At 38.8% G+C, this 27,933-nt stretch overlaps 2 protein-coding genes across 11 annotated transcripts in view; one reads left to right on the plus strand and one right to left on the minus strand.

Annotated features, from left to right (window-relative positions):
- The window catches only part of LOC136097740 (collagen alpha-4(VI) chain-like), a 67,402-nt gene extending 58,053 nt beyond the window's left edge, over nt 1-9,349 (minus strand). For 5 of the 8 annotated variants that reach the window (XM_071804897.1, XM_071804898.1, XM_071804892.1 and 2 more), the window contains exons 1-4: nt 9,189-9,349; nt 3,560-3,658; nt 1,687-1,786; nt 405-466 (exon numbers count right to left, since the gene is read on the minus strand). In XM_071804897.1, coding sequence (XP_071660998.1) covers nt 405-451 — 47 coding nt within the window. In that variant the 5' untranslated portion in view covers nt 452-466; nt 1,687-1,786; nt 3,560-3,658; nt 9,189-9,349. Of the gene's footprint in view, nt 1-404; nt 467-1,686; nt 1,787-3,559; nt 3,659-5,391; nt 5,473-9,188 lie in introns of those variants that run through there. The other 3 variants (XM_071804893.1, XM_071804894.1, XM_071804896.1) reach the window with 3 other exon arrangements.
- A 224-nt stretch (nt 9,350-9,573) lies between these two features.
- CAPN7 (calpain 7) overlaps nt 9,574-27,933 on the plus strand; it is a 35,182-nt gene continuing 16,822 nt past the window's right edge. For 2 of the 3 annotated variants that reach the window (XM_065832625.2, XM_065832627.2), the window contains exons 1-10: nt 9,574-9,774; nt 14,414-14,522; nt 16,372-16,529; nt 18,871-18,938; nt 20,191-20,391; nt 21,920-22,006; nt 22,885-23,011; nt 23,752-23,837; nt 24,784-24,877; nt 26,489-26,635. In XM_065832625.2, the coding sequence (XP_065688697.1) occupies nt 9,673-9,774; nt 14,414-14,522; nt 16,372-16,529; nt 18,871-18,938; nt 20,191-20,391; nt 21,920-22,006; nt 22,885-23,011; nt 23,752-23,837; nt 24,784-24,877; nt 26,489-26,635 (1,179 nt within the window). In that variant the 5' untranslated portion in view covers nt 9,574-9,672. Of the gene's footprint in view, nt 9,775-14,413; nt 14,523-16,371; nt 16,571-18,870; nt 18,939-20,190; nt 20,392-21,919; nt 22,007-22,884; nt 23,012-23,751; nt 23,838-24,783; nt 24,878-26,488; nt 26,636-27,933 lie in introns of those variants that run through there. The other variant, XM_065832626.2, reaches the window with a different exon arrangement.

Consider the following 27,933-nt stretch of genomic DNA (forward strand, 5'->3'; position numbering starts at 1 on the left):
AAGAAAAGCTATTGCACTTTAGACTGCCTGACATGGCAACTGTTGTAAGAGTGGCTCTACGGGCCACACTATTTCAAGGTTGTAGAGAGATCTTTTGGTTCATTTCCAGTGAAAGAGACAAAAGTCCATCCCTTCCAAACACAGTAACTGAAGGTGGTGTAAAAAACATGGCTAAAACATGGATAAATTAAAGGATAATGGAAAAAACATCATCTTCCTTTTCCTGTAAATTAGAAGATAGTCTGTCAGAGGTGGAGAGGCAGGCCTATAATGCATTCACTAAATGCCAGTTTCCTACAAAACAGATTTGAACTGGCAACACTACAGTGAGATGTAAAGTTTTCTAAAAAAAATCTGACACCCGATTAAAAAAAAAAAAGTTTGCTGTAAGGCAAGTTTCTCACCTGAAAGGGTGATGATGTTTATTTTCATCAGCTTGATGCATCGCCATTTACAGTCCATTGTCCTAAAAGACAAATACAGGTTCATTAGCTATACTTTTCATTTCAAAGGCACATCACATCTATCACTGGCTGTAGCAGGCTAAATTATCATTGCAGCACAGTTTCTATTGCACTATGCCTTTTATTGAACCACTGACTTCAAGTATCAAATACTGCAGTGCTTTGCTACTCTCTCCTGTACCTGGGGGGCCCACTGGTTAGTGTATGGGACTGACACTGCTGAATGCTTGCCCTTCCTGACGGATCACTCAAACTGCATCCACCTGCAGAATACCTAGAAAAGTTTCTGGACCACCACAGTCCTGTGGCACGTCCATCACACGACAGTACAGGGGTGATGCCTTAATCATGTATAGATAAGAAATCCTCACTCCTTAGGAAAACCATACTTGATATATCAACAAGGGAAGGTGAAAATTCTTCATAAAAACAAACTGAAGTAATTTATCCTCCCAAACAGAGCTAATACAAAATAATGACTGCTGCAAGGCACTTACGTCTGTTTACACACCGGCTTACATCACATGTCAAGAATGCTAATTTTAAATTAAAGAATGGATGAGGAGAAGTAAATTATAAAAAACTAGGCAGGGCTGACTCCCACCCTTTCTAAAACAGACAAGCTACCATGCCAACAGTCTAATGGCTTAAGTGGCTACCTGTTTTAAGTAGAAGACAAAAGACAATCTCTTCATTTCAGAGGACTGAAGCAATCATATGAATATCATTAGAGTGAGCTTTAAATCTGCTTTGCAGAAGCCAGCAAAAGATGAATTAATACTCTGTATTAACAAAGTGAACATATTTTTACAAAACAACTTATTAAAGTGTTCAGTCACAACCAAGTCCTAGGACTAAACCCATTCCAGTCTAACAAATCACTGTATCTGTATACCCTTTCATAAGTAAGGAATAAAGATTGACCTTGCATTTAATTAAGTCAAAACACAATATTGTTTTCTGGGTCAAATGAAAACTATTATATAATTGATCTTCTTATGATGAATAGCAAAGCTTTTAACTACATCTCTCAGGAGCCTGCTTTCTTTTTGCATACATTGCTGGAAACATTAAGGTACTTCACAGACAGAAGCAAAATGAGGAGGGGAGAACCAACAGGCAGGCTTACTTTGTTGTTAGATTTGAGCCCAATCCAATTTTTGTGTGATTATTTGTGAGGGGATCAAACTCCGGTTTAATGTGAAAACTCAACTGCCCTTACCTGCGCACTACCATGCTGCCCTTGCATCATTACATTTTCATTCCAGCTAATTCATCTTCATTGTGTCTTTAGGATCTTTATCTGAACTCATGTGCACTGTCTAGAAGAAAATACATTGAGCTAATAAACTAAATTTCCATTTGATTAATTTTGTGTCCTACTACATATATTGAAAAGTCTGAGTATTTCAGAACAGGATATAAAAAGTAGAACCTCTACAGCTTTAACAGTGAAAAAGTTTTCTAAAATTTATGGGTATACATTCTGTACAATCTAGAAACTCTTGGCTTTTGACATAGGTAACTACTGAAGTCAAACCTTGCTGTGCCGATTTTTGGTATGTGGTGACAATAAGAGGGATTTCAACCAAAGGACATGCAAAGAAAATCCTCAAAGACGCCCCCACCTTTTACAGAAATATGAATTCCTCCTCTGGCAATCACTACTTTTCATACAAAAGAAAGGAAATTAGAACATCTGGCAAAATGACCTCTGCAATGTTCCTAAAAACAGTTTACTAAGCTCTCTTACATAAACTGGAATACTTCCCTCTTGATTGGTAGATAAAGATGAGATCAAGTTAATAAAACATTCACAACTACACACCCTTACTTTTTTCATTTCCCTTTAGTGTTTCATAACCTGTATCATCCTCACCTAAACATTTATTTTCCTTGTTTTTTACTTCTGTTCCTGTGACACAGTTTGGTTTTGAAATGTTGATGTATTCAAGAGTCTAAGTTTATTGAAGGTTGTCTTATGAGAAAGAAAGCAGCAATGTTTGCACAGTTGCCTCTAATTACAAGAGGACTTGACTGGACAACTCAGACCTTTCAAGCCCATGTATTCTTCTTCCTGCTCTTTTTTTCTCTTGTGCAATCAAATCCCCATGTCCTCATTGAAGTATTAATAACAGTGATTTCGGAGACTAGCAATAACCCAGATTCATCCAAGCACAGAGCAGGGTAAAAGGTCTAAATGAAAGGTATAGAAAGACCTCTGAGTGTAAAACGACTATTCGGTCTAGAGGGAAAAAAGGCAACTGAGTAATGATATGACAGATGTTTATAAGGCAGCTTGGAGCCAATGTCTCTTCAAAGAAAGGACACGACAACAACTGAAGCTAGATGGTGGCAGATTCACAGCAAGCAAAACTGGAGGCTTATGTATTGGGTCCTTATGTTGTGGAACTCTTTGCAACAGGATGTTGTGAATGCCAAGACTTCAGATAAGCACAAAGGAAGAGTTGACAAATTGAAGATAAAATATACCAGAGGTCAATAAATATAAGGATGTCACATTTTAGCTCTAAGAGTCCCTGATCCTCAAATATTACCACATTTCTGCGGTGTTCTTGTATTCTTCTTTCTATAGCTGCATTTGTTTGTCAGAGACAGGATAGCAGCTTAGAGGTACATTTGGTCATATCGACTGTTGCCATTCACACTTTCACAGCTAGTTATCCAAATGCTAACACTGCCATAGAAAGATAAGCAAGCCACCTTATGGATGAAGTCCAGCCCTGTTGTAGCATTTTATTTATTGCCCCTGAAAAAGGAAAGACCATGCCTGTTAAAGAACAATACTATTTTTTACCAAATGACACTCATACTTGCCTAAGGACAAGAGCTCTTCAAGCAGCACATCTCTCACACAGACTTCCAGAGAGGAAAGAAAAATAATTTGCAAAATTTTTGCTAAACCAAAGATCTGACAAATTTATGATAATAGAGAACACGAGGATTCTTCTCAGAACTCAGGTTAAAGAAGATCATTGCAGAGAGCCTAAAGTGAAGCTCTAATAGTAGGATCCACTTTAAAAAAGCACAGACACAAGTAACTTCACAGCATGAGGACACGAAAACGTTCTTACCAAAAAGGTCAAAATTAATTCAGTTGAATGTCGTCAGTACAGTAATGAAGTTCGTTCATGAAGGAAAAAGATCTTCAACCATCCAATGTCTTGCTTGCCCTGGAAGACAGTAATAAAGAGTGTGAAGGTTTGATGAAATCCTGCAAGAATTCACTTTATTAAGAAGCAACCTTTTAATTAAAGCAGAAAATTGTCTCTTAATTAGAGTAAGTATGTCAAACAAAAAAATCAGGATGGTTACAAGGCAATGTTTATGGATCAACTTTATCAGCAGCAGCAGTAGGAGGAAAAGCTACCCAGTCTTCTATCAAACCTGCTTACTTGTGATCCACAGAGACCATTACTGTGATCCCAAGGATTTCCCAAGAAAAATCCCCAGAGTCCACTCAGCTGACCTTTTAAATTAAATCAAAATGTTGTGAATTTTCTTCAAACCTTCCACACTGATGGGCATTTCCATGCCTAAATGAAAGTTGAAATTCAACCCATTTTGATACACCTGCAAGCTATCTGGAGTGTTGAACATGCTATCAAATCAGAGAGAGTGATCAAAGCTTGAGTGCTATGTGAGATTGGTCTCTTCCTAAAAGGGTATGATACCAGTCTTGCAACTGATGTATATAAAACAGACCAATGAATCCCACCTGCCCAAATTCCACGGAGCACTGTGATTGTGTATATATGTACACGTGCATAAATAGTACATGAAGATCTTAGTTAATGGAATAGCTCATGGTGTCATTGGTGTCTTCCACTCAAACTTATTTAATATAAAGTTTTATTTCATTATTAAGCTTCTTTTCCCAGTCACCACAGTCAGAAGAAAGAATCTGTAGATGTAATTCCCAAAAGAAGCATACTTACTAACAAGGAAGGTGAGGAATATTGTTTCTACCAACACACATTACTCCCTTTCCTTCCCTCTTTCCATGGTTAGGCTCACAGTCATATCACCATGACCACTTGCTTCCAAACAGATGCCACAAATTACTAAAAAGTTGAGAATCAGTGTTTTAACTGTGTAAGGAGGAATTCCTTACTTTTACAGAACCACAGTACTTTTTGTAACAAACTAATTTAAGAAATTTTAGTGGACTGCAATAATCTCTGCCAAAAGAGTGTTATTTAATTAAAAAATGTAAAACTACAGTAATGTCATTCTGTATTTCATACTGCTATTTCTCTAGTCTTCAGGGTGCAGGGGGACCCAACAGTTTTGGCCAGTCTGGATACTGGATGTCTGCAAAAAAAAATCAAATCTAAATCTTTGACTGAGTCAAGAAAACTTCAAAACCAAAATGAACCAAGGTACCTTCAGCCACACTTGTAACTAAATCAGAGCCAAACTAAGAATGTATTTGTTCAATTTCTGGCCTTTTAACTATGCAAAAACTTCTGTCTTCAATCCAACAGTAGATGGACATCTAGTGGTGTAATAAAATGGATTACTTTTTTCAAGTAGCTTCATATATTCAAAGCCCTATCAACAGAAGTGTTTTCTAGCATATTAATAATTAAAATACCATATAGGCACTAAAAGGCTTTATTTTCAGCTGTGCTTTACCTCCCTTCTTAATTTCATAAAAATACCATCAGTAGAAATCAGGGATCTGGGTTCAGATTCAGAAGTCTTCAATACAGGAAAATTTTATTTTGTAATGAAAAGAGTTTAGTATAATCAATAGCTAAAGCGTTCAGCCCTGAAAATACAGTAGTTAAGTACTTGATGTAACAATAAATTGGTGGTACTTTGCATAAAAATAGGTCGAGATCAGATAGTCTAAGAAAACATTTTATGAATTAGAGAATGTATACATAAAATGTCAAGTCACCTGTTAAAACAGATTTGCTCTTAACAGCCGAACGAAAGCAGGCCCAGAAACATAGATATAAGTAACTGGTCCTACATAGCTGATAAAAATATAAGCAACATTTCATTAAATTATTGTGAAAACCATTTAACAATTGTGTATACAGATTCAACAACTTAGTGATGAAACAGGTATTCATTTTAATCAGTGTTCTGAACGAACAGCAGTCATTGTTTAGTGAGCTATTTTGCCTTCCTTAACTTCTTGTCACTTCCGTGCATGCCTCTAAGTCTAATGCCTGCCCAGGTCTTTAATATATCACTCACCCCATGTCTAAAATAATTTTACCTGGTGCTTACTGTACTGAACAAAGCTGGGTAACACAAATCTGTAATATTTTACTGTAGAAGATATTATTCAACATACTTAATATGACTAAAATAATAAAAATGACATGAAAGGAGGGGGTCCAATATAATGATTAATTTTATTATTTACTTTACAGTAGCAACAACTATCATAGTCTTGCTGTACTTACAACTGTAAAAATAGAAGGAACCTATAGTCTCACTAGACATAAAACAGTACAGCCCACAGAAGCTATGAGGTAACACCATCCTGGCTATCCAACAGCTCAGCATATAAACAGCATCTTGTGTAGAAGGTTTTGAAATCACCTTGTGAAAGAAAAGCACTAGGGAAAGGATAATCTCTTACATTGTTCATAAGAGACTAGGAATTTGGAAGGCAGTTCAGTGGTTGTTTTTGGTTTTGTTTTGGTGGTGGTGACAGGAGGTTTGTTTGTTTTTTCAAAAAGGGAGATGTCCCATATAACAAATTTAAACTACAGAGCACATTCCCACAATATGTTTTGAATGTCAATATCAAAATGTGCTAATGCAACAATTAGGTTAATTCACTGAAAATAAGCCCAGCAAGAGGCAACAGAAGCAATGGTGCGAGTTCAATCCACAGGCTACAGGGAAGTTGAGACAAAATACTATACTGAATTTGCCCTATTCTTGTCCTCTTTCCACAAACAACAAAGGGAATACAGCACTACAGCAGCCTGTGTTCTGACTCAGTATTGCCACAACACACAGAGGGCAAGTAACCATGGAGGAATTCAAACACAGACACTTGGTAGCGATACACATGGAAGACCAAATTACATCAAAGTTTTGGGTCTTTGTTTTTTAATGCCTAGGAGAATTAAAAGCTATGGCTGTAGTCAAATGAAAACAGGTAAGGCAATACACAAAACTTAGGTAAGAACCATCACCAACATGCAAATGTCTACTCCTACAGCATACATATGGAAAAACAAAGAGAAAAAGAGGCTAAGCAGCAAGAATCAAAATCAAGAGGCAGGAGGAGGAGGAGGAGCTGGGAAACAGTAAATTATAGCATTATGGGAGACAAAAGGAAAAAAGGGATGAAAACATCTCAAAGAGGAAGGACAAATGACAATGAGTTGATTCTGCCCAATTAGCAACAAAGAAGTACGAAAGAGAAGCAGAGACCTGAATTTCTTCATCTGATATTGCCTCTGCAAAAAGGCAAGAGCTGGAGGGAACAAGATAAAGACTGAATCAACGAAGCTCCTGCCCATCATCATCAGCCCTAATAATGTTTGTCAATTTCCTACTACTGCCTTCAGCACAAATAACAACATGATGTTATATTTAACAACCTTAATGACTGAAGTAATTTTCTGCACAGTGTCTTGGAAGATGAGAATTAATCATAGATACAAAAATTTAAATGCCTGGGATACATCAACATGGATGGAAAGAACTGACACTTCTTCAGCTAGAGACAAAAGGAGTAAATTTTAATATCTGGCTCCAAAACTAAAATGCTACTACAAACAAAAAGCAAAAAATGATACATATGAAGTCTAAGCCATAGTCAAGAACTCACTAACTTACTCGGTGTACATTTAAAAGCTTGCAGAATTTTACAGTAGATTCATAAGAAACAGAAACACACAAGTATCATCAGAAGAGAGCCAATCACTAGGGACCACTAATTAGTGAAAACTAATTATCCCAAGTGACATTTCTGAAGCCCAACTGGCTAGAAGAGATGTCAGTTTATGTTATAGAAGCAGTGTTTTTGACATGAAGATTTAAACAAGGAATGATATTATTTTGTCATTCTGTCCAGTTCAGTCTCCTTTTCATTATGCATGTCACTCTGGATACTTCAGAGTTGCATTTGATCAGTAAATGGTTTAGTCTGAGGCCGTGACACACAAATTAATTTTAGGCTATACAACTTATGCCACTAAGTCTAAATATCAAATGGAAGCAGACCTTGACTGAAATTCCTTGTTCATCTTCAGAGTATCATTAAGGGAACGCTGAACCAGTGTAGCTTTATTCAGAAAAATCCTTTAGTGTAATCTGGATCTTTCCCAGGCTCATATAAATAGCATAAAATATACTTCAAAAAACAAACAGGACCAACATGTCTTATCTGTAGCATAACCAAAATCAAAGCTATGAAGACTACAAAAACTTCCCCCTACATAGCAGATCACAAAGGCCAAGTCACCTTTAACACAGAATATTACTGCATTTTATATCAATTCAGTCTATAAAGCACAAAAGAGATAAGGAAAAAGACAGAACAGGAACACAAACTCTGTACATGAGAAAATCAGAGAGGGAAGTTTGTATATTTTAGTATTTCAGTACCTAGTACTCCTGCATTTAGTTGTACCTCTTCCTAAATCTACCATCAGAAAACAAGTTGAAGAGTCACACACTCATAAAAGTGAGTTTCAGAATAAGTTGTCAGGCCGTATCTTTACATCTCATGAAAACAATGTCTTGCAATAAGCTCTGTTTTCAGGCTGAAATAAAAGCCTGTAAAATCTCAGAATTTGCCAGGCCAGAAGGGACCTCAGAAGATCTCCTGGTCCAACATTTCATGGCAAAAACAGCATAGATTTTTCTAGTCCCCAGTCCAATACAATCTTAAAACCCTCCAGCAACAGTGACTACCCATTCCTCAGGGATGCTGTTTCAATAAATGGATGTTCTTACTACATTTCTTTTTCTTATGTCAAGATGAAACCTTGCCTGGTGTAACTTGGACCAATTGCCCCTTGCCTTCTCCTTGTGGAGAGACCCCACCCCTCCAATTAAGTAGAAACTTGGAAAACATAAAGATATAGCTGGACCAGTTTTCACAATAAAGAGCCATTCATGAATTCACAGACACAACCCTTCTAGGGCTGATCCCTGAAGATACTGCTTCCAGAAGGCTACAGACAAGGCCTCCCAGCCCAGCTCAGCCTCGGGAATTCATTCTGCAGCACAAGCTGGGGAGAAGGGAAAGCAGCAGCTATAATGCAAACAAGAAATAATGCACTGGCAGCCACCTCCCCATGAGAGCAGTTTGCACCTAAGGGAAGAACAACAACAAAAAAAAATTCTGAAAATCTTCAATAGGTTACCTAGGTTACAAAACTACCAACCTAAAGCACACCAGAAGCATGGTGGGCTTGTTTGTTTGTTTCATGAAGGGGCAGTATAATATTTGCTTTCTGCACAGATGTGCATTGAAAATGCTCTCTTGAAGGTAAAATAACCCCAAACCTATCCTCATATTAAGAACGACTAAAACACCTGCCTCTATGGCTTAGGACTTTGAAGAAGGTTCAAACACCTCTATTAAAAAGTGAGACAAAACCAACCAACCAAACAAAACCCCAGAACCAACCAACTAACACAAAAACACAACCCAAAAGCCCCACACGACTTTACTTTAGAACACAGCAGTAACAATACCCTTGGGCTTTCCCCTACCCGCTGAGCTGCTCAGCTCACCCCTCCCGCGCCTCACAATCGCGACAGAGGCGGGCTGAGGGCGGGTAACGACCGTCCGCGCGCTCGGCCTTCAACCGCCACAGGCAGACACGCGCCACCTTCCCTCACCGCCGCAGGCACGCGCACCCGTCAAACGCGAGAACCCCGCCCGCTCCCGAGCATGCGCAATACAACCCTCGCGCCTGCCCAGCATAAGACATCCTCCTACACCGTTAAAAAAAAAAATGCGCGCATGCGTGCTGGCCCACGGCGCCCCCGGGCGGGGCGGGCCAGGCGCGGGTGTCGGGGCAGCTGTTGTCAGGGCAGGGGGGGCGTGGCCAGGGGAGAGGGCGGCTGGCATGGGGGCGGGGCCGGCGGCCGGGTCAGGGAGGCGGCGGAAGCAGCCGGGCGGGCGTGGAGCCGGTGGGGTGGGCTCAGAGGGGCGCGCCTGCCGGTGGCGGCACCACCTCAGCGGGAACCAGCCATGGACGCCGCCACGCTGGAGCTGGACGCGGTGAAGTTCGCGCAGCTGGCGGTGCAGCGGGACCAGAGCGGGCGCTACCAGGAAGCGGTCTTCTACTACAAGGTATGAGGGGGGGTGCTGGTGCATCTCGGTTCCCTCAGGGCGCTGGTGTCCCCTTTCCCCTTGTCGTTCTGTGGCTTTTGAGCTACCGGTAGGTTTGCGCTCTTCCTCGCAGCCCCCCGAGGGCTGAGGGAAGGAGGGATGGCCCTGCCTTGCCTCTGCGGCCCGGCCCGGCCTCGCCTCACTGGCGGAGGGAGGTGCGCTGAGGGAAGCGCTGCCCCCGCCGCTGCCCGCCTCCGCCGGTGTGCTCCGCAGACGGAGCGCTGTTCGGCCTCGGGGAAGCCGTGGCGGTTCCAGCCGAGAAGAGGGCGGAAGGCCGGGTGTGCGCGTAGAAAGTTTGTCTGCCTCCGGAGGAGCAACGTCCTCCAGGGCAGGTTGCGAAATGTATTTTTCCTGCGTGTTATTTTTAGGTGGGAAGGAGCGCCGCCCGTGCGCTGCTGTGTGCTGACGGGCCCGGGGGCAGCGCTGCAGCTGCGGTACTTAAAAAGTGGGTATGGGCGTTCTTCTTCCAGCTGCTGGAGTCGCAGCCTCTTTGGGGCTTCTCGGGAGTCATCGAATCGTTTTGGTTGAAAAAGACCTTTAAGATCATTGAGTTCAGCTGTTAACCTAGCACTGCCAAGGCCATCTCTAAACCATGTCTCTTAAGAACTACATATACATGTCTTTTAAACACCCCCAGGGATGGTGACTCAACCACTTCCCTGGGCAGTCTGTTCCAATGCCTGACAACGCTTTCAGTGAAAAAATTTTTCCTCATATCCAATCTGATCCTCCCCTGGAGCAACTTGAGGCCATGTCCTCGTGTCCTGTCACTTGGGAGAAGAGGCTGACACACACCTTGCTACAGCCTCCTTTCAGGAAAGCTTCATTGTAACCTAACAATGTCTCTGCCCTGCTGGTTCTTCACTTTAATTCCTGGCCTCTCCTCTAGTCCTGCCAGGCCTGAAAGCCTGTTCCAATTTATGTTAGAGATGTAAGTGCTGGGCATTTTGGAGAACTGCAAGTGAGCATACTGAAGCTCTTAAGTGTGCAACTGGAAACAACTCAGGTGTATAATAAATCATCAAATAAGTAGAGAAGTACATGGTGAAATACGAGATGCTCAGCAATAAGCTAGCTTCAGATCACACGCTACCAGTGGCATGTTTTTAACCATATATGAATATTCTTTCTGTTAACGAGCTGATTTTATTATTTTGGTACAGGTTCATGTTGGTGGAACCAGGGGTGTGATGAGGTTGATTGAGTGTCTTGCTCAATATTTACAGACTTGCTACTGGTATTTAGTAGCTTCAGTGCAACCATTATGCATTTTTCTGACTCTTTAAGTTGTCTTATTTTGTTGAATTTATATTTTACAAGGTTACATTAAAGTTCTTTATCCCACTGACTTTACTACTCACCCATGAGAAGGGATTCCTTTGCACCCTATGTTTATCCTTGTTGCAGTAATCATTCCACATATTGCATTATCCTGCCAAAGTAATAATGTTCCATTAACTTGCCAACAGTTCTGTAGTTGCCCTTTTACTTCATGAGTATGAGATGTTTTTGAAATATATAAAAAGCATAGTGTTATTATCATGCTGGTCTATGCATGTAAATGTGAAAGAACAGAAAGAGGAGTATCTTTTTATATCTAGTTTCTAATGTAGGGTGAGCTAAGTTTATATATGTAAAGTATATGTATGCAAAAGTTACAGTTACCCATAATAACGTTGATAAGCCCTGTGCTTATCAGCAACAGCATGCACACATGGTATGGTAGCTGCGTGCAGTACTACTTTATTACAGTACATTTTTTGGTATATCTGGAAGAAATTATCAAATGCTCGTCGGAAGAAAACCATCTTTTTGTGCAAATAATCACTCTTGTACGCTTTTGTAGAGTGTACGGAAAAATCTTTTTCACTTGCTGCATATGGGTGATATCCTCTTGAAGTGTCTTGGTGCACTTCAAGCTACACGTGACAAAGAATGTACTCTAGAAAATGTTTTCTGGTATGCAAAAGCTAAGCCACAGAGAAGCCTGATTATGGACACTGTTTTGTGCGAGGAAAGCTTTGAATCAAAACTCTGCAGGTAAGATTTTTGGTGTTCAGACAGGTGACTCTTGGCAGTCCAAGATAAGGTATTGACTCTTGTGTCAGATTGTATGTGAAGTTGTTAGTGTTCAAACCTATTGTGATCAGAAGGAGGGAGAGCAAACTTGGCAGATTTGTTAGAGCGGAATTGTTTATGTATGATATAGCCTAGATAGGTTTGGCTTTCTGGATGTTGCCTGAAGAATCGCTGTCCATGTTAGATTAAACAAGAGCAGTTACAAAACGCCATCTACTATTTTGGGGATACTTTATGTGCTTTTTGGGCAGTGCAAACAAGCTCTGGTCCATCACCAACTTTCTTACCAACTCCTCTAGGCAGTTCAGAGCCCACTGGTGCAATTAATAAGCATGTGGGAAGTCTGGGTGCTGAACTGGATTCTGCAAGAACTTGACCTGAGGGCTGAAGCATGGGAAATGCTGCTGTTTGTTACTGATAGATAACAGACAGGCCTGTATGAATGGAGTTTCTAAGGCTGGCAAGTGCTGTTCGCTTCCTGCTGTCACATAAGGTTGATAGATTCCTTGAGGATTGCTACATGTGAAACAGCTGAGGATAACTTGGCTAGTGGTGCTCTACAGAAACATCAGAAACATATTTGGGCACCTGAGGACTTCAGCAAAACTGCTGAAGACTGTCACCAAGTCCGACCAGCAGTTAGCAAATTGCAAACTGGTGACCAGTAGTTAGCGTAGTTGTGACTGTGGCATGCTACTCATGCTCAAGAACACTAGTGGTGTTGAAGATATCACAAATATGCGCTCTGAATTGCATGTCTGTCTTATTGCTGGAAGCAGTTGGCGTGCTGGCTCTGCAGACAGTTGGTCAACTGCTTCAGTCCTTTAGAGCCTTAATTTCTAAAAGACTGTTTTTATTACATGTCTTTTATCTGTTTTTATTACATCTTAAAACCAGGCAAAATAGTTGTGCCTGAAATCACTGAAGCAACAATGGTTATGCATTGGTTTTGCAGCATTGGTTTGAAAATCTACATTCATTCTTTGCGCCCTATGTGTATACATATATGTATATAGTGCCTGTTTTGTCAACCTATAGTTGATATATGTCACAGACAAATACATACATCCTTTGAGCAGCTATCTGTAGTGCTTGTTTTTCCCCCACAAAAAGCAGTTGTATGATAGACCTTAGTGGTAGGTAATTGCTACATATAGATGGGACAGGTCTTCTTTTTAACTTTCCGTTGCTGTTGACATTTTATGTGATGTAATATGGTGATGGATGTTGACAGGGAGTATACGGTACTTGGTATTGTGATGCTTGTCAGTGAAAATTTGTCCTAATAACAAGTACAGGCTCTAGCAGAATCAGTTTTAAGCTTGGGCGAACTGGGCAGATGTGTATGGGAACAAACTGCTAAGCTTGGCAAAAATGATGGCCACAAAGCACACGAGAGACCTGCTGGCCATGGCCCTGTGCTCACCCTCTGCAGAGCAACCTCTTCAAGCACCATCTTTGTGGAGCAGCTCTCTGGTTATTCTGCTTCCCACATACTCAGCTGTTAAACTCAGCTGCTATGTGACCACCTCCTTCTCTCTTCTGCTGCTGCTGGGAAGACGAGCATTGCCACAGAAGTGTGGTTTAAGTGTGTTTTGGTTTTGGTTTGGTTTGGTTTTTTTCCCCTATGCCAATAATGAGGACAAAATAAGGTTTTTAGCTGCATTTTTGTGAGTGACAGATTTCAGTTCTCCATACGCTTCTGAGACTGTCAGCTCTGTTTATTACAACCCTGCCAAACCTTACATGTTTTTCATAAATTTAGTGAATGGACAGACAGCTTATGCAACTGAAGGCATCTTTTCTAATAGATTTGTGCAGCGCAGAAAAAGTCAATGCGGATAATATACTGTGCTTCTGAGCTGGACACCTAAGCTCCCTCCTGGAAGTAGATTTTCCTCAATACCCAGTGTTTTGTGTACACAAAAATATGTAAAAAAACAAAGTTTGAGGAGCTAGAAAACTTTAAATTTGTAGACTTTCCAGTTTTGATAGCTTTATGTGAGTAATACTAAAAGAAAATACTTTCTAAACCAAAAATCTATGAATTTGATTTTGTAAAGCTTTTATATTGTTTTAATTTCATTATTATCAGCTTAAATGTGTGTAACTTGTGAGTAGCTTTTTTTTCCTAACCTTAAATCTTCAGCTTTAAAAAGAAAAGGCAGTTCATGGCTTCTGAGCTTTATTTAACTGATTTCAGTGCGTGCTTGAAAAACTTCACTTAAAGTCTCCTAATTCCATGCATTACTATACAAACAGACCTAAGATCTGGCCTTATATAACCTGAAAAGGTTTTTTAATAGTCTTCTAAGTTGTCCCATGTGTGAGAAATTGGACATGATCTCATTTATAACTTGAAACTTATTCTTTCCAGCAGAATTTCCCTGCAGCCATGGAGTCTTTGCAGATGTAGGAGCTTGCTTTCATGCAGCTCATGGCTGCTGTAGGCCCTCTGTTTATGGAAGGTAATTTTCTAGGCAGCAAACATTAACTTTGTCTCAAATTCTTTTCCCTGCAGGAAGCTGCACAAGCCTTGATTTATGCTGGGATGGCAGGGTCCAACTTGGAAAATATTCAAGAAAAAATAAATGAGTACTTGGAGAGAGTTCAAGCTCTCCATTCAGCAGGTGGGTAAGGAGCTTTCTAATTAAACCTCTGCCTAAATTAATTGAGTGGAAAGCTTTTCGGTGCTGTGAAATATGTATCAATGATGTTTGCTCTGTTTTTCATTAATCTAATTTTCTTGTACTTTGTGAAGGACTACAAATTCAATGAGTACATCAGTGTTTTGAATTCTGAAATGCATCAGAAATGAGGCAGAGACTTACTTCCTTAGGACTTGGGTGTTTTTATTCTATCCTTTTAAGTATTCTTAGGAACCACATCTGCAGAGCAAACCTGAAAAATTAATTAAATATAACAATAAAAATTGATCAGGAACAAATCAAAACTTAAATCTAAGCCTCAGCTGCAAAATGGAGTTGAAGCAAGTGGTTTCTGGTATTAATGTAGAATTACTAACTTTGAAAGGGCAAAGAGTTCTTATAAGGGTTTTCTTGTATAATCCAGTTTGTGTTTGTGCTTTGACCAAAATCTCAGATTTTTGCACTCCTGCAGTTGTCAGAATCATAGAATCACATGGCCAGAAAGGGACCTTGGGAGGTCTATAGACCCATCTCCTACTCAAAGCAGGGTAAACATTCAATTTTGGGTGAGGTTGCTCAGGTGCAGTTGGGTCCTGAAAATGCCTAAGGACAGAAATTCCTTGGGGTCTCTGGTGCAGTTGTCTTTCTAGTGTTTGTTTTTGTGGTTGTTTGTTTTTGTTTGGTAGGTTTTGTTTATTTGTTTTAAATATACCTAGTTGGATTCTCTCCTGTTTGAATTCATGGCCACATGGCTCTCATTCACTCTTTTTGCACCGCAGTGAAGAGGCTGAATCCATTTTCTTGATAACCTCGCAGTTACTGGCACATTGCTATTAGATCCCCTATTAGGTCCCCCCAAAGCCATCTCTCCTGACTCGACAAGCGCTGCTCCTTCCGCTTCTTATCAAAATGTCAAGTCCTCCAGCCCCAACCATTGCTAGGGACCCAAGATCAGATGTAGTATTCCAGATACAGTGTGCTGAGTAGAGGATGGTTATTGCTTCCCCCATCTCCTGGCTGTGCTCCTGCTGACACAGCCCAGGGTCCTGTTAGCCTTCATTGCTGGCTTGAGCTGACCTAGATGTCCTTCAGGACCCCAGGCTCTTTTCTGCAGAGCTGTACCTTGCAGAGTTTCATTCTGTCCTAGGCACAGGGATTTGTCCTGGTCGAATTTCCTGAGGTTTCTGTCAGCTCACTACTTTAGCTTCTTTATGTCCCTTTGAATAGTAGCTGTGTCCTTGAGTGCAATGGTTTGGTGGTGTCTGCAGCCTTGATGAAGGTGCACTCCATCTTCTCCTTCAGGTCGTTAATAAGGGTATTAAATGAGGTAGACACTTAAGGAACTTGTATATTGCAACAGGTGATGTGTTTTCAGATATGATGCAATATTTTACATAATTAAACTGCCTTGTTCTTAGTGTAGTATGAAAGAGAAATTATTTATGTTATTTGACAGGCTGCCCAGGGAAGTGATTGAGTCACCATTCCTGGAAGAGTTTAGAAGAAGCGTACATGAGGTTCTTAGGGACATGGTTTAGTGCTAGAGCTATGTTATGGTTGATGACCTAACCCAAAGATCTGGAGGGTCTTTTCCAACCAAAATGATTCTGTGATTGTAGTCTAAATATCCTGAGAGTGCATCTCTGCTTCAGGGATGGGAGAGTTTTCTAGTCCTTGCAAAGGTGTTTTTCAGGAAAGTTTAGAAATATTTGCTTTCCAATCAAAAAATAGATATTACCTATCTGATTAGAACCACTAATGTTTCAGTATCATGTTAAAATGTTTTTACGTCTGCTGCTGTGGAAGGCTAAATACTTTCTTTTTCATTTAGTTCAGTCACAGAAAACAGACCCTCTGAAGTCAAAACAACAGTTGGACTTGGAGCGTGCTCACTTCCTCGTTACACAGGCTTTTGATGAAGATGATAAAGGCAATGCAGAAGAAGCTGTAGAGTTGTACACGGAAGCGGTGGAACTCTGTTTGAAAACAGTATGTTAAGCTACAGGTTAACTTGGTAGAATTACGTGATGGTAAGAAATTCTTCCACTTACACAAGTGACTGACCCTTAAAGGCTGGCTAAAAATGGAGTACCTGTATTTCTAAAAACTATTATTTTAATTTTTTTTTCCATTGCTTTTTTTTTTCTGGGTGGGGGGTGTTAGTGTTTCTTCCAGTCTTTATGTTGCTGTTCAACACTGTAAATTTATGGGGACTTGCGATTTATGTTTTTCCTGAGCTGGATTATACTAAAAACTAGAAATATTCTGGAACTTTTTTCATGTTAATTTTTGCCCTGGAGCAAATGTAACACTAAAACAGAAATTAAAACCAGTTAAAAGTGAAGATGACTTGCTGCTGTGTCAACTATATTACTTTCTGACTACATTAAAGGAAAATTTTGCATGTAACACTTTCTGAAAACATAATGGTGTACTGATGCCAAAACTAGTAAAAATGCTACTTTATTACTCAGTCCTCAACATTAAAGCTGTTACAAGTGAATTAAATTCATACTGGAATTGATGGTAAGGATGAATTGGCCATTATGTAAATGATGGAGAATATAATTACAGGTACTGCTTTTTTCCCTTAAGTCCAGTTGCCTTAACTAACTCATTACAGGAAGAGCTCACCATCATAATGTAACTCCACCAAGCCTGGTTTTCTTTTTCTCTTCTCTTCCTTTTTTTAGAATGTAAACAGATGTCGGTTATTGGGAGGGGAGTGTTACTTTTACGACTTGCTGGAGTAAAACCTTTTCTCAGAATTCCTTGAACTGGTTTTATGTAGGCTATAAAAACCTTGGTAATACAGTGTAACCAGACCAAGAGTTAGTAGAACTGCTCTAGTTTTTCCGCTTGAGCTGTGGGAGCAGAACATCTTCAGCCTATTACATAAATCTTACTGCAGCAACCTGCTGTTTTTCCTCTGTGGTGTTCCTCCTCTTGTTCTGTCAGTGTATGCAAATTTTACTTACCTATATTGAAGTTAGCCTGACATTATCTCATATAAATAACTGCTTTTATCAGGTATTTCATTAGGTACAGATACTGCTGAAGTTTCTTTTAATCTTGACTGGTATATTATTTTGTTGAGATGACTGTAGGCTTTGTCCCTTGGGGTGATCAAAAAGTACCTTCTTCTTCCCAGGATGAAAGAAGATTGAAGAAACTCTTCTGTCTTGAAGCTTTTCTTCTGTCTTTCTCCTCAGTATATTCAGGTGGAGAGATTTGTTTCTTCTTTACCCCTGAAGTACTCGGAGAGCAGCCATTCCTCCTCTTCTGTGGCTGGCTCCTAGATGAATGTGCTGGTGTTCCATCTCCAGTGCTTATCTTCACACATCTTTCAAAGTCTTTTCTAACTGGGAACGCCAGACTATAATTTATTTGCAAATGAAAATGGTTGCTTATAGACTGTGTTCCTACTTTTGTTTCTTGGGGAGAAAGTAGCTTGCTTTTTTTTTATTTTCTCAGTTGACCTGGCTGACCTCAGAGAATCGGTCAAGGTACAAAGCTAGAACCTGAAACCTGCTTGTGGGTATCGCAGAAGAAGCCACACCTCATGTTCTTCCCCTTGCAGATTGTTTAGCTGCAGTAGCCAGGCTTCATCTGTAAGGAGAACCAAAGTGTAAACTGTCATAGCTGACCTCCCAACTGGGAATGGAAGTTGTCACTCTTGATCTCTGTTTTGGTGCCCTGTCGTAGATTATTTTATGCCTTAGATGTGCAAGAACAAGACTTTAAACTTGCAAGATATCTTCTTCATTTGTATTTTATGAAAGTAATTTTTTTTTTCCCAAGTTACCGTGATTATTTTTTATTCATTTGAGGAAAGGAATTGGAACACATCTCTTACAGTTTATTGCAGGGCAACAATAAAGTGTGGCAGATGCTCTATATTGACCCCCCACCACTGCTAAGGAAAGGTTGAGGCTCCAACTTGGAGACCACAACAGAATCAGGACAACATCTAAGCTCAGTATTATATGTAACATTTGCTTTTTTTTTTCTTCTTTCTGCCAGTTGTGGTTTAATATGGTTAATTCCTCTGGCAATTTTTTTGTGTATACAGTATTTCACATGCTGAAGAATTTTAAATATGACATTTGTTCCATGAACATTCACTAGAACAGGAATATGATGTTTGCTTACTAAGTATGGGTTATCTATGCTGAGATTTAAAAAAAAACTTGCTCATTTCGAATACGAATTGGAAAAAATAGCTAGTTACTGCTCCTTGTAATGTGTAAGTGTGGAATTTGACAAAATGAGATTATAAAACCTCTGGGTTTTTTGCATGTGTATCTCTTTCTTTTATTTTGCACTTCAGGCTACTGAAACTTCAGAAGCAGGTCTCCAGTCAAAACTGAAACAACTGGCTCGGCAAGCACTGGATAGGTGAGTATTGCCAGTGTTAATAAACATACTTGCTGTCAGGTCTAAGTGCGCTCTTTTAGTTGGATTTTCAATCTAGCATGTCTGTTCTGTACTGCAGAACATAGATTCTGGGTAGACCTTGCTCCTCTAGAGTTCTCCTGGCAGATAGCTGCTACCACTGAATATAGCAGCTGTTGTACCAACCCTCTGGGAATTTTGGGACATGCAGAATTAGGAAAAGACTGTGTATTCTTAGTACTGATGCATTACTTCAGTCTTCAGAGAGGTAAATCAGAGTACTACAGTGTTTGGCTTCTATAGAAAGGCTGAATTCAGGCCAGCACTATGTCAGGGTGTCAGCATCCCTTCATAAGGAAGACAGGTCGGAAACCAGGAAATATTTATCTTGATGGTAGCAATCTAATTGTATGGGTAGATCTAGTGGAATGGAGTCTATATCTGAAACAAGTTACATGAGTGTTAAGTTCAGTTTCTTCACAGAAAGGGTTGTCAAGCACTGGAACAGGCTGCCCAGGGCACTGGTTGAATCACCATCCCTGGAGGTGTTTGTTATAAAATACCTGAAGACATGGCACTTAGTGACATGGTTTAGTGGTTGACTTTGCAGTGTGAGGTTTATGGTTGGACTTGATCTTAAAGATATTTTCCAGCCTAAAGGATTATATGACTATGTTGAGCTAAGTTTCAGGATAAGCTGGTTTCCAGCACTTCTCAGTCTGTGTTCAAAAAAACCCCTGTATTTTGCATATGTGTGAGCATTCAGCAGCTTAATGCAACAACAAAAAAAGAAGGCTTCTGAATACACAGTCTTCAAGCAGTTGAAATGCTGGGTTGTGAGAATGCTAGTGGGTTTTTACTGTTATTATAGCTGGTAGACAAATTAAATCCTGAAGGTACAGGAGGATGCAAATCAGTCTTCTCTCTGTGTTTCAGTGATATTGTTGTGAGGTTCCAGATAATGAGCACTTACACAAATTCTCCTATTAGCATAATTTATAGGCAACAACAATCTAATGAGTTCTGCCAAAAGTAGCTTGTATATGAGTTGCAAATGCTACATTTTAGTTGGTTCTTGAACAGGAAAATAAAGAAATGCTGGCATTGGAAATTTATTTTTCATAGGAAAACTATTGGCCAACTCTGGTTCATTCCATTTCACATATGTGGCAACATTTACCAAGCAAATAAATAATTGAACTATAGCTATAATTTTTATCATTTTGTAAACAAAATGCATTTTTATCTGCTTTAGAGCAGAGGCACTGAAGGAATCTGTGTCAAAGTCATCTCAGAAGGAGAAGTCAACTGCAGCTAAACCGAATCAGCCAGTCAGAACGTTCTTTCCATTGGGACCCGATTTTTCTTTAAATGATAAACCACAGACAATCAGAGCAGTACAAGCGAGTGAACCTCAAGGTCAGAGATACACTGCGGAAGAGATTGAAGTACTCAGGTAAGTTGAAGAAAATTTTTTTCCCAAAACATTATCATTTGTACCCACATCCTTTGTGCATCTGATGCAGTAGATTGAAACAGCTGCAGCATGAGATATATAAACAGAGGGTTGGAAAACCCTGTTACAAACCCTGTTGCTGGTATTACCTACATATTAACAAATTGCTGCATTCTTTATGGTAACTTAATTAGTGGCTTTTATTCACAGAATATATTTTCTAGAATATATTTAGAAGACAATTTCTTGTAAATGACTGCCAGGATCATTTTTCATAGCCTTATATTTTTATGTTACACATAACCTACCACCTGAATGAGTTCATGAAAGATCTGAGATCCCAAGATGCAAAAATGATTTTACAGGTTATACAACTACTACTTCACTGTAAACTGAGGAAGCATTATATGTTGTAGAGTGGTGACTTCTGTTACATGCAGTTCCTTTTGCTTTGCTCTTTATTATAGGTGGAATAAGCTAAAAGTAATAAAAAAAAATCCATAAAACCTTCAGTCAAATTCATGAATTTTGAAAACTTTCAAATATGTCTTAAAAAAAAAAAGGCATTATCTGATAGGTATTTCAACCTTCTTCTTCCTCCCCATAAAATAAAAAAAGATTGTCACAGAGCCGATACTCAGCACTGTCCAGGATTTGATCATAAAGCCAACAAGCAGACTAAATGTTTTAGGGGATTTAAGTGGACTAAGCTCCTGAAGATAGAAATTTTGTGTTTGTGTTTGAAAAGTTGCAGAGCATTAAGAAATTTTAATAAAGCAATTCTTTTTTTTTTCTCTTGTAGTGCTTGTGCAGTAAATGCTTCTGGTTTTCTGGATGGTTTGGGGGTTTTTTTTCTTCCTTGGTTTTTTGTTGTTTGGGTTTTTTTTAAGTCTTGCAGGAAAACCTCCAAGTTGTTTCACATCTTTAATCATAATTTTATTTGAAGTACCTCACATAGCTTTTTCAGTAAGCTCCTTGTTTGAAACTTAAATTATGTTCACATTTAATTATGATTCTTGTTTTTAAAACAGTGTTCTGTGTATTTTAGTCAAAAAATTACTGATAATCATTCAGTATTTTTTATTGTTGTTTGACAAAGCATTCCAAAATACTCCTCCAGTTAGATGAAATCTAAGTGTTGTTAAGTGCTGTCAACTTATGCTAAGACTCTCTTAAATGACAGGCTTAAGGGACTTGAGAAATTCTGTTTAGACAAACGTGGTTTTAGATGTGATTTCTAGAACTATGAAGAGCTTTGTGGCTGATAATGATTTCTATTCTGTCATGGTGACTTGTCCAAAGGTACGTACCTGGAGGATTAGAGACTGAGCCATAATGTACTGCACATTTCAAACCCAAATAAATACAGTAGTTGTTTCATTTTCAAGAGGTAGTAATATTGTTTTCAGAAGTACCGTGTATCGTGAAGTTTTAAAAACTATTTTTGTTGTTGCCTTCTTGAACTTAGTCTTTGAAAGATGGTAGATAGGTTTGTAACTATATTTATTTTTTTTTTTATAACTTGCAGGACGACTTCAAAAATTAATGGCATTGAATATGTACCTTTCATGAGTGTTGATCTGAGGGAACGTTTTGCCTTCCCTATGCCATTTTCGTAAGTGTTATTCAATTATTGAACTTCAGTTCTTATTTCCAAAGCTTTCCCACATTTGGTATTTCTGTGTTCTCTTTTTCATGGTTTAAAATTGTTTAAGTAGGCTTTTAAGCATAATTCAAGCAGTGATCTTTAAATACCACCACTTTCATTTTGTAGTCTGATCTTAAAATTGTTTAATGTAAACTGATCTGAGCTCTGCAGAGCTTTTGCAGTTGTGTCTTCTGGCCTATAAGGGCAACATCATGTTTGGATTTTTGGAGTGTTGGGCTGGGCTGGCAACTTGAGTCCATTTCCTGCTTCTGCTGTACACTAGCATGTGTAGCTCCCTCTGCCTTAGTTAACTGTAAAATGAAGGTGATAGCCATTTCCTCTTTAAAGGAACATTTGAGAGCAATAACAATATGTTAGGGTTACATAGCCATAATTGACAAAGACACCTGAGGTTGGTTTAGGTGTTTTTTTTTTTTTTTCAATTTTCCACTAAAGGCTTGTCTGATTGACAAGCCTCAATATTTTCAGAACTAAAGAAACTGTTTGTTATTAGTTCATCAAATTGAAATGAAGTGAAGAATTGGAGTGTCTGCTGGTGTAGATGGCTTTTTGGAATTCCTTTCTCCTCTTCAGTCCTGTATGAAGGAAGCTCTTGGATTTTATTTCATGTTTTTTAAGATTTTTACTATTTCTGCTTTTTTTTTACCTAAAAATCACAAACATAGCAGTAGTGTTCTTTGAAATTGTTTTACAGCTCTGTATACAAAGCGGTGTAATTGTTCTGCACATATTTTGTATCATATGTATATAAGATTGGACATACCATGAAAAGCTTTTCTAAACTGCTATTGATTTATTTCTACCTTCTTCTCTCTCTAATCTAGTGATAAATGTGGGAAGTTACCATTATCCCCCAAACAGAAAGCAATGTTTGCCAAGTGGGTGCGACCAGATGACATAACAAATAACCCTACAATGATTTATACTGTATCAAGTTTCAGCATAAAGCAGGTAAATTGTTCTTAAAGAGAAATCTGTGCTGCTAGCAGGGGATACAACACCTTCTTGTTCAGAAAGAAATCCTCAAATGTGAGAGTCCTTTCCTTGGCTCTAATGAGATTGAATAAAGAATGAAATAGTATCACTTCTGATTCCATGCGGAATAAACAGGTGTGTTAGCAGTGAAAGTGAAAAACAGAATTTGAATTCCAGCTGAAAGTCATGTTTTCCAGAAATATTGGTAAGATTAATAAGAAAAAAGTCAAGGTGTACTCTACAGCCAATTGTTCGCTTAATTTACTGCATGGAAAAAATAATGGGCAATATTTAAAAAATTTTATTTGACAGGAAACAGCGTCCCATTGAGAACAGTGGAAATGTCTCATTCAGTGTCAAGTTGCAGGTGACCCAAGCTATTCTGAAATCCACAATAGATTGTGCCATTGGATATGGTTTACATTTCACAGCATGTTTTGGGGTAAAGGGAGTAAGCGCAAGTGAATGCTGAGGTATCTGCTCTTGCCCCTGATTGTCATTTGTAATTGTAACTCTGGTTTGCTGTGTAGGGGCCTCATGTTGATCGAACATACATTTCCTGACTTTTAGTTGTAACTTTGCTTCTTTTGGCTCAGGGACTTTCCCTTTTGAAGGGAATTACTAACTGACAATTTTCCTTCCCTCCACACACCCTATTTGTCTTTCAGTATCTAAGTTGTTAGTAGATGTCCTCACTGGTTTTCTTTTCTTTATAGACAATAGTGTCAGATTGTTCTTTTGTGGCATCACTAGCTATCAGTGCAGCATATGAAAGGAGATATAACAAAAAATTGATCACGAGGTAAGTAGCTGTTGTTTTCTAAGATCTCTTCAGACTTAATACTGTTAAGCTTTTGCAAAATGTTTGATGACAGTTGGACACAGTAAAAATTAGCATTTGTCCTGTCTCCCTGGGACTTGCGTGGCATCAGCACTTCTGTGAGGGAAGCCAGCTTTGTTTAGATATGAATACAGACATTGAAGTCTAACTTCAGATGTGCTTTGAGGAGTAATAGTTTGGAAGGTTTGGTTTTGTTTTTAATAGAAATTTTACTTACAGTGCTTTATAGGTTTGTTCTCCTACCTTGCTATGGCGGCTGCTGTGCAACAGGTGGTCCATCTCGCATCTATGTCATTGTAGAATTGCTGTTAACGACACTATCTCAGTTCTACTTGGCTGGCATCCTGTGATCAATTTGGCATGGATTTGGCAGAATCTGCTGGGAGCCCATTGCCAGACCAGTGTGTGATCATTGTTCGTGGATTTTCTTGTTTTAATTTATACTTGTTAGAACTGAACTTACATTCTTCTCAAGACCAGGAAGTTCTGCACTGTCTTCTTCTTCAAGTGTATGACTTGTCATTCAGGCAAATACTGTGTTTATACTACAGTTGTGTAAACACTATTTGTTTAATGGTAAGATAAATTCGTTTGCCTTGCTTCTACTGGAGAAACTATTAGGTTATTTATGTTCTTTTTTGTTGCTACAATAAACAGAGACCTGCAGCAAGATCCAGGCCTGAAAAAGAAAACCTATTTTAACATCGCTGTCATTTTTTCTAAATTTGAGTTTCTCTTTCGTTAAAAATTCCATATTTATGTTCAGTGTAAATTCCAGAAACAGGCTGTGTTAATCACAGACTCACAGAATGGTTAGGAGATCATCTAGTCCAACCTATAATCCCACTTTTATTGCTATCAGTGTATATACAGCCAGGTCACAATTTCTTTTTTTTTTTTTAAACAGTATAATTTACCCTCAGAATAAGAAAGGAGAACCAGAATATAATCCATGTGGCAAATACATGGTGAAGCTTCATATCAATGGTGTACCTAGAAAGGTAAATGGTTTTGAGGAGATTTAATACTGTTACTTTTTAAGTCATATATTTTAAAAGCCTGATCTGCTTCACATTGAAGCCGTGCTTGCATAGCAAAAACTTGGGATATGTCTTGTTGGAAAGTGGTTTTTAATTGTTAAACCTGTTGAGATTCGTTTTGGTTGGGAAGTGTGTAATGGAATGTAGTTATTTCTTCTACAGAGATTAATGAAAATAACCTTACATTAAATTCATTAAAAATCCTTACATTGCCTAAAATAATTATTAAAACCATACAAGAAAAAAATTATGCATCCCATATTTATTAATAGGATGTGTCAACTAATTCACTTTTCCACTCTGTCTTACAAAGGAAGTTGCAGAACTAAAACATAGAGAGGGGGGCATTTGGGAAGAGTATAGGCATTGAGTGGCCATAGAGAAATGACTCAAATGACCACAGATGTTTAGTAAGGAGAGGAGATGCCTGAAGATATACGATAGAACTTTGTAAACTCACAAACAACTTCATTTTCTTTGAAGTGCAGTAAAGAAGGACATAAAATAATGTATTTCTTCATACAATGCGTAACTGTAGCACCGATTATTGCAGATCGTAGTGACTGATGAATGTGGAGTTCAAAAGTTGAGTGGTCATATTAACAGGGCAGAGGAGTAAGGGGAAAGTCTTCAAAGGCTATTATTTGCTAAAATGCAACCTCTGGGTCAGGAAGTCCTTAAATTGCAAAGTTCCAGAATCTGAATGTTTCAGGAAAGTATCCTTTGTGTGCTTGTCTTGCTCTTAACACTCTTTTCAACATATCTCCTAATGGCTCCCATTTCTTAGGATAAATGGCCATTTGCTCTTCTATGAAAAGGGTTGTTCATTCCACAACAGATAAGATTTGACCAGAAAATGTGCTGCGTTGGTGGCCTGTATCCGTAACAGGCTAATGCCAATGTGAAACTGAAACATCTGTTCTGGGAAACTGTTTCATATGGCTGCAAATACTGCAGTAACAATCTGTAATAATACCAGATATATTCTACCTAATTTAAGTAAGAAAGGTTAGTACTTTCACAACTGCTGCTTTGTGTTGTTTTTCCTTTCCAGAGAGAAGAAATTTAAATTTGGCACTAGAGACTATGAAAGTAATTTGACATAGTTTGAAGACAATAGTTTGTTTCCTTATACATAAATAACTGTTCATTTTTCTGCTGCCTACCAAGCATAGTCCATGCTGCTTCCTAATTAGGTGAGGGAAATTGTTAGGCTTTTCTTTACTTTTTATGCTGGTAATTACACTCAACTTTTCTGCAGCTACCTTTTCCAATAGATACTAGACAGACACTTTACAAGAGTGTACTGCCATCATCTCCATTTTACATAGGGAAAAGCGAGGCGGGTGATCACCTGTCACCCAGTGGACCAGTGAAAGTAGGAGCTGGCAATAGAATTTTTTGTTCACTTGGGCAAACCACTGCAGGATTGGTAGAGATGTCCACGTGTAAGAATGATGGTCAGGTCTGGCTGTGTCTGAGAAGCTGTATAATAAGAGGTTTTATCTTTTAAATACTTTCCAAATACTTTATTAGCTTTCTGATGGTCTTTCATTTGTTTCTTTTATACAGGTCATCATAGATGACCAGTTACCTGTTGATCATAGTGGGGAACTTCTATGCTCTTATTCTAACAATAAGAATGAATTATGGGTATCGCTAATAGAAAAGGCTTACATGAAGGTCATGGGAGGATATGATTTTCCTGGATCAAATTCTGTAAGTACTAGATTATTTCTAAGAGGCAAAAATTCCACTTAGATAATCTTGGGTCAAATAACTTTCCTTCTAGTGAAATCAAAGTGAATTGCTTGGAGAGACAAGTATTTGGTTTGCAGTTTCATTATATTTTTTTTCTGTTTTTCTTTCTCAAATATGCTTAGCTGTGCATGATGGGATTTGTTCCATCAAAATGGAATGAGCAAGACATCTTGATGGGCAGGGTCACTAATAGTTCTCTGACTGCAGGATTGCCACCTATGGTTGGGAAGTATATAGGTTTTATATAGATCCTAGATGAAAGTGTTGGGTTAAGTCATAAAATTTTTTGCCCACATCAATACTGCTGATTTTGGTTTCTAACTGTCTTTCAATAAATAGGGCAGTTCTCCCTCCTTAGGTAGGAGAGTCAGTTTGGAAAGAAACAGGCTGGACTTTTAGTACATGTGTATTGATGGAGCAAGTACTTTGTTCTGTGGAAGATTATCAGATTGTTCCACTCATTTGCATCAGTATGTAATGGTTTTAGGAAACTGTGGTTACTAATGGAACAGTCATCGCACAGCAGCTGGGCTGACATGCAAATTATTCTTTAAAAGATGGAGGGTTTACTGAAATTATTAGCCCACACAGTCTTCATTTGTTACTTAGGAAGCATTTCTGATTTTAATTTAAAATTATTCAAAATTTTAACAGTATTTATTTTTAATTTCATGATGCTGTTTCCATTCTGTTTTGTGTCTTGGTAATCGCTTGTTTGAAGGGTAACCTAGTTAATCATCACCTTTTGAAAAATCATTATGGAGACAAACGTGGCTTTGTATAAGGGGTAAATGTAGCATGCACTCTGACGTCAGTGTTGGGCTGCTTTGTTTTAGAGGACAGAAGCTGGTGAGAATAGCTGTGTGTTATTCCCATGGTCATCCTCTAACTTGCTATCTGAAAAACCAGCTTGATTTATGACATTTAATCTCCACCTTTCTCACCCTCTCTGCTTTCAAATGTGTTGTAGCTTCCTGCCTATAATCAGGGTTACTTACTGGCAGCGTTGTGCTTCTAATTCCTCAAGTTCCCACCCACCAGTGCTGGTTACTGACACTTCAAGCATTTATAGTCTCTGCTTTTCCTTTGAGGAGTACAAAGCAAAAGAAAAAGGAATAAGCAATATTTCAAGGAGATGAAATAGGGAGAATAAAGCCTCTTTTTATGGAAATACATGTCAGTGTCAGCTTCCTCAAAAAGAATAAAAAACCCAAACCCTGAGCCTTAGAAGTGAAACTTAAATTATTTAAAATGCA

Source organism: Patagioenas fasciata, chromosome 2 (genome assembly GCF_037038585.1).
Source record: "Patagioenas fasciata isolate bPatFas1 chromosome 2, bPatFas1.hap1, whole genome shotgun sequence".
Taxonomy (NCBI): Eukaryota; Metazoa; Chordata; class Aves; order Columbiformes; family Columbidae; genus Patagioenas; species Patagioenas fasciata.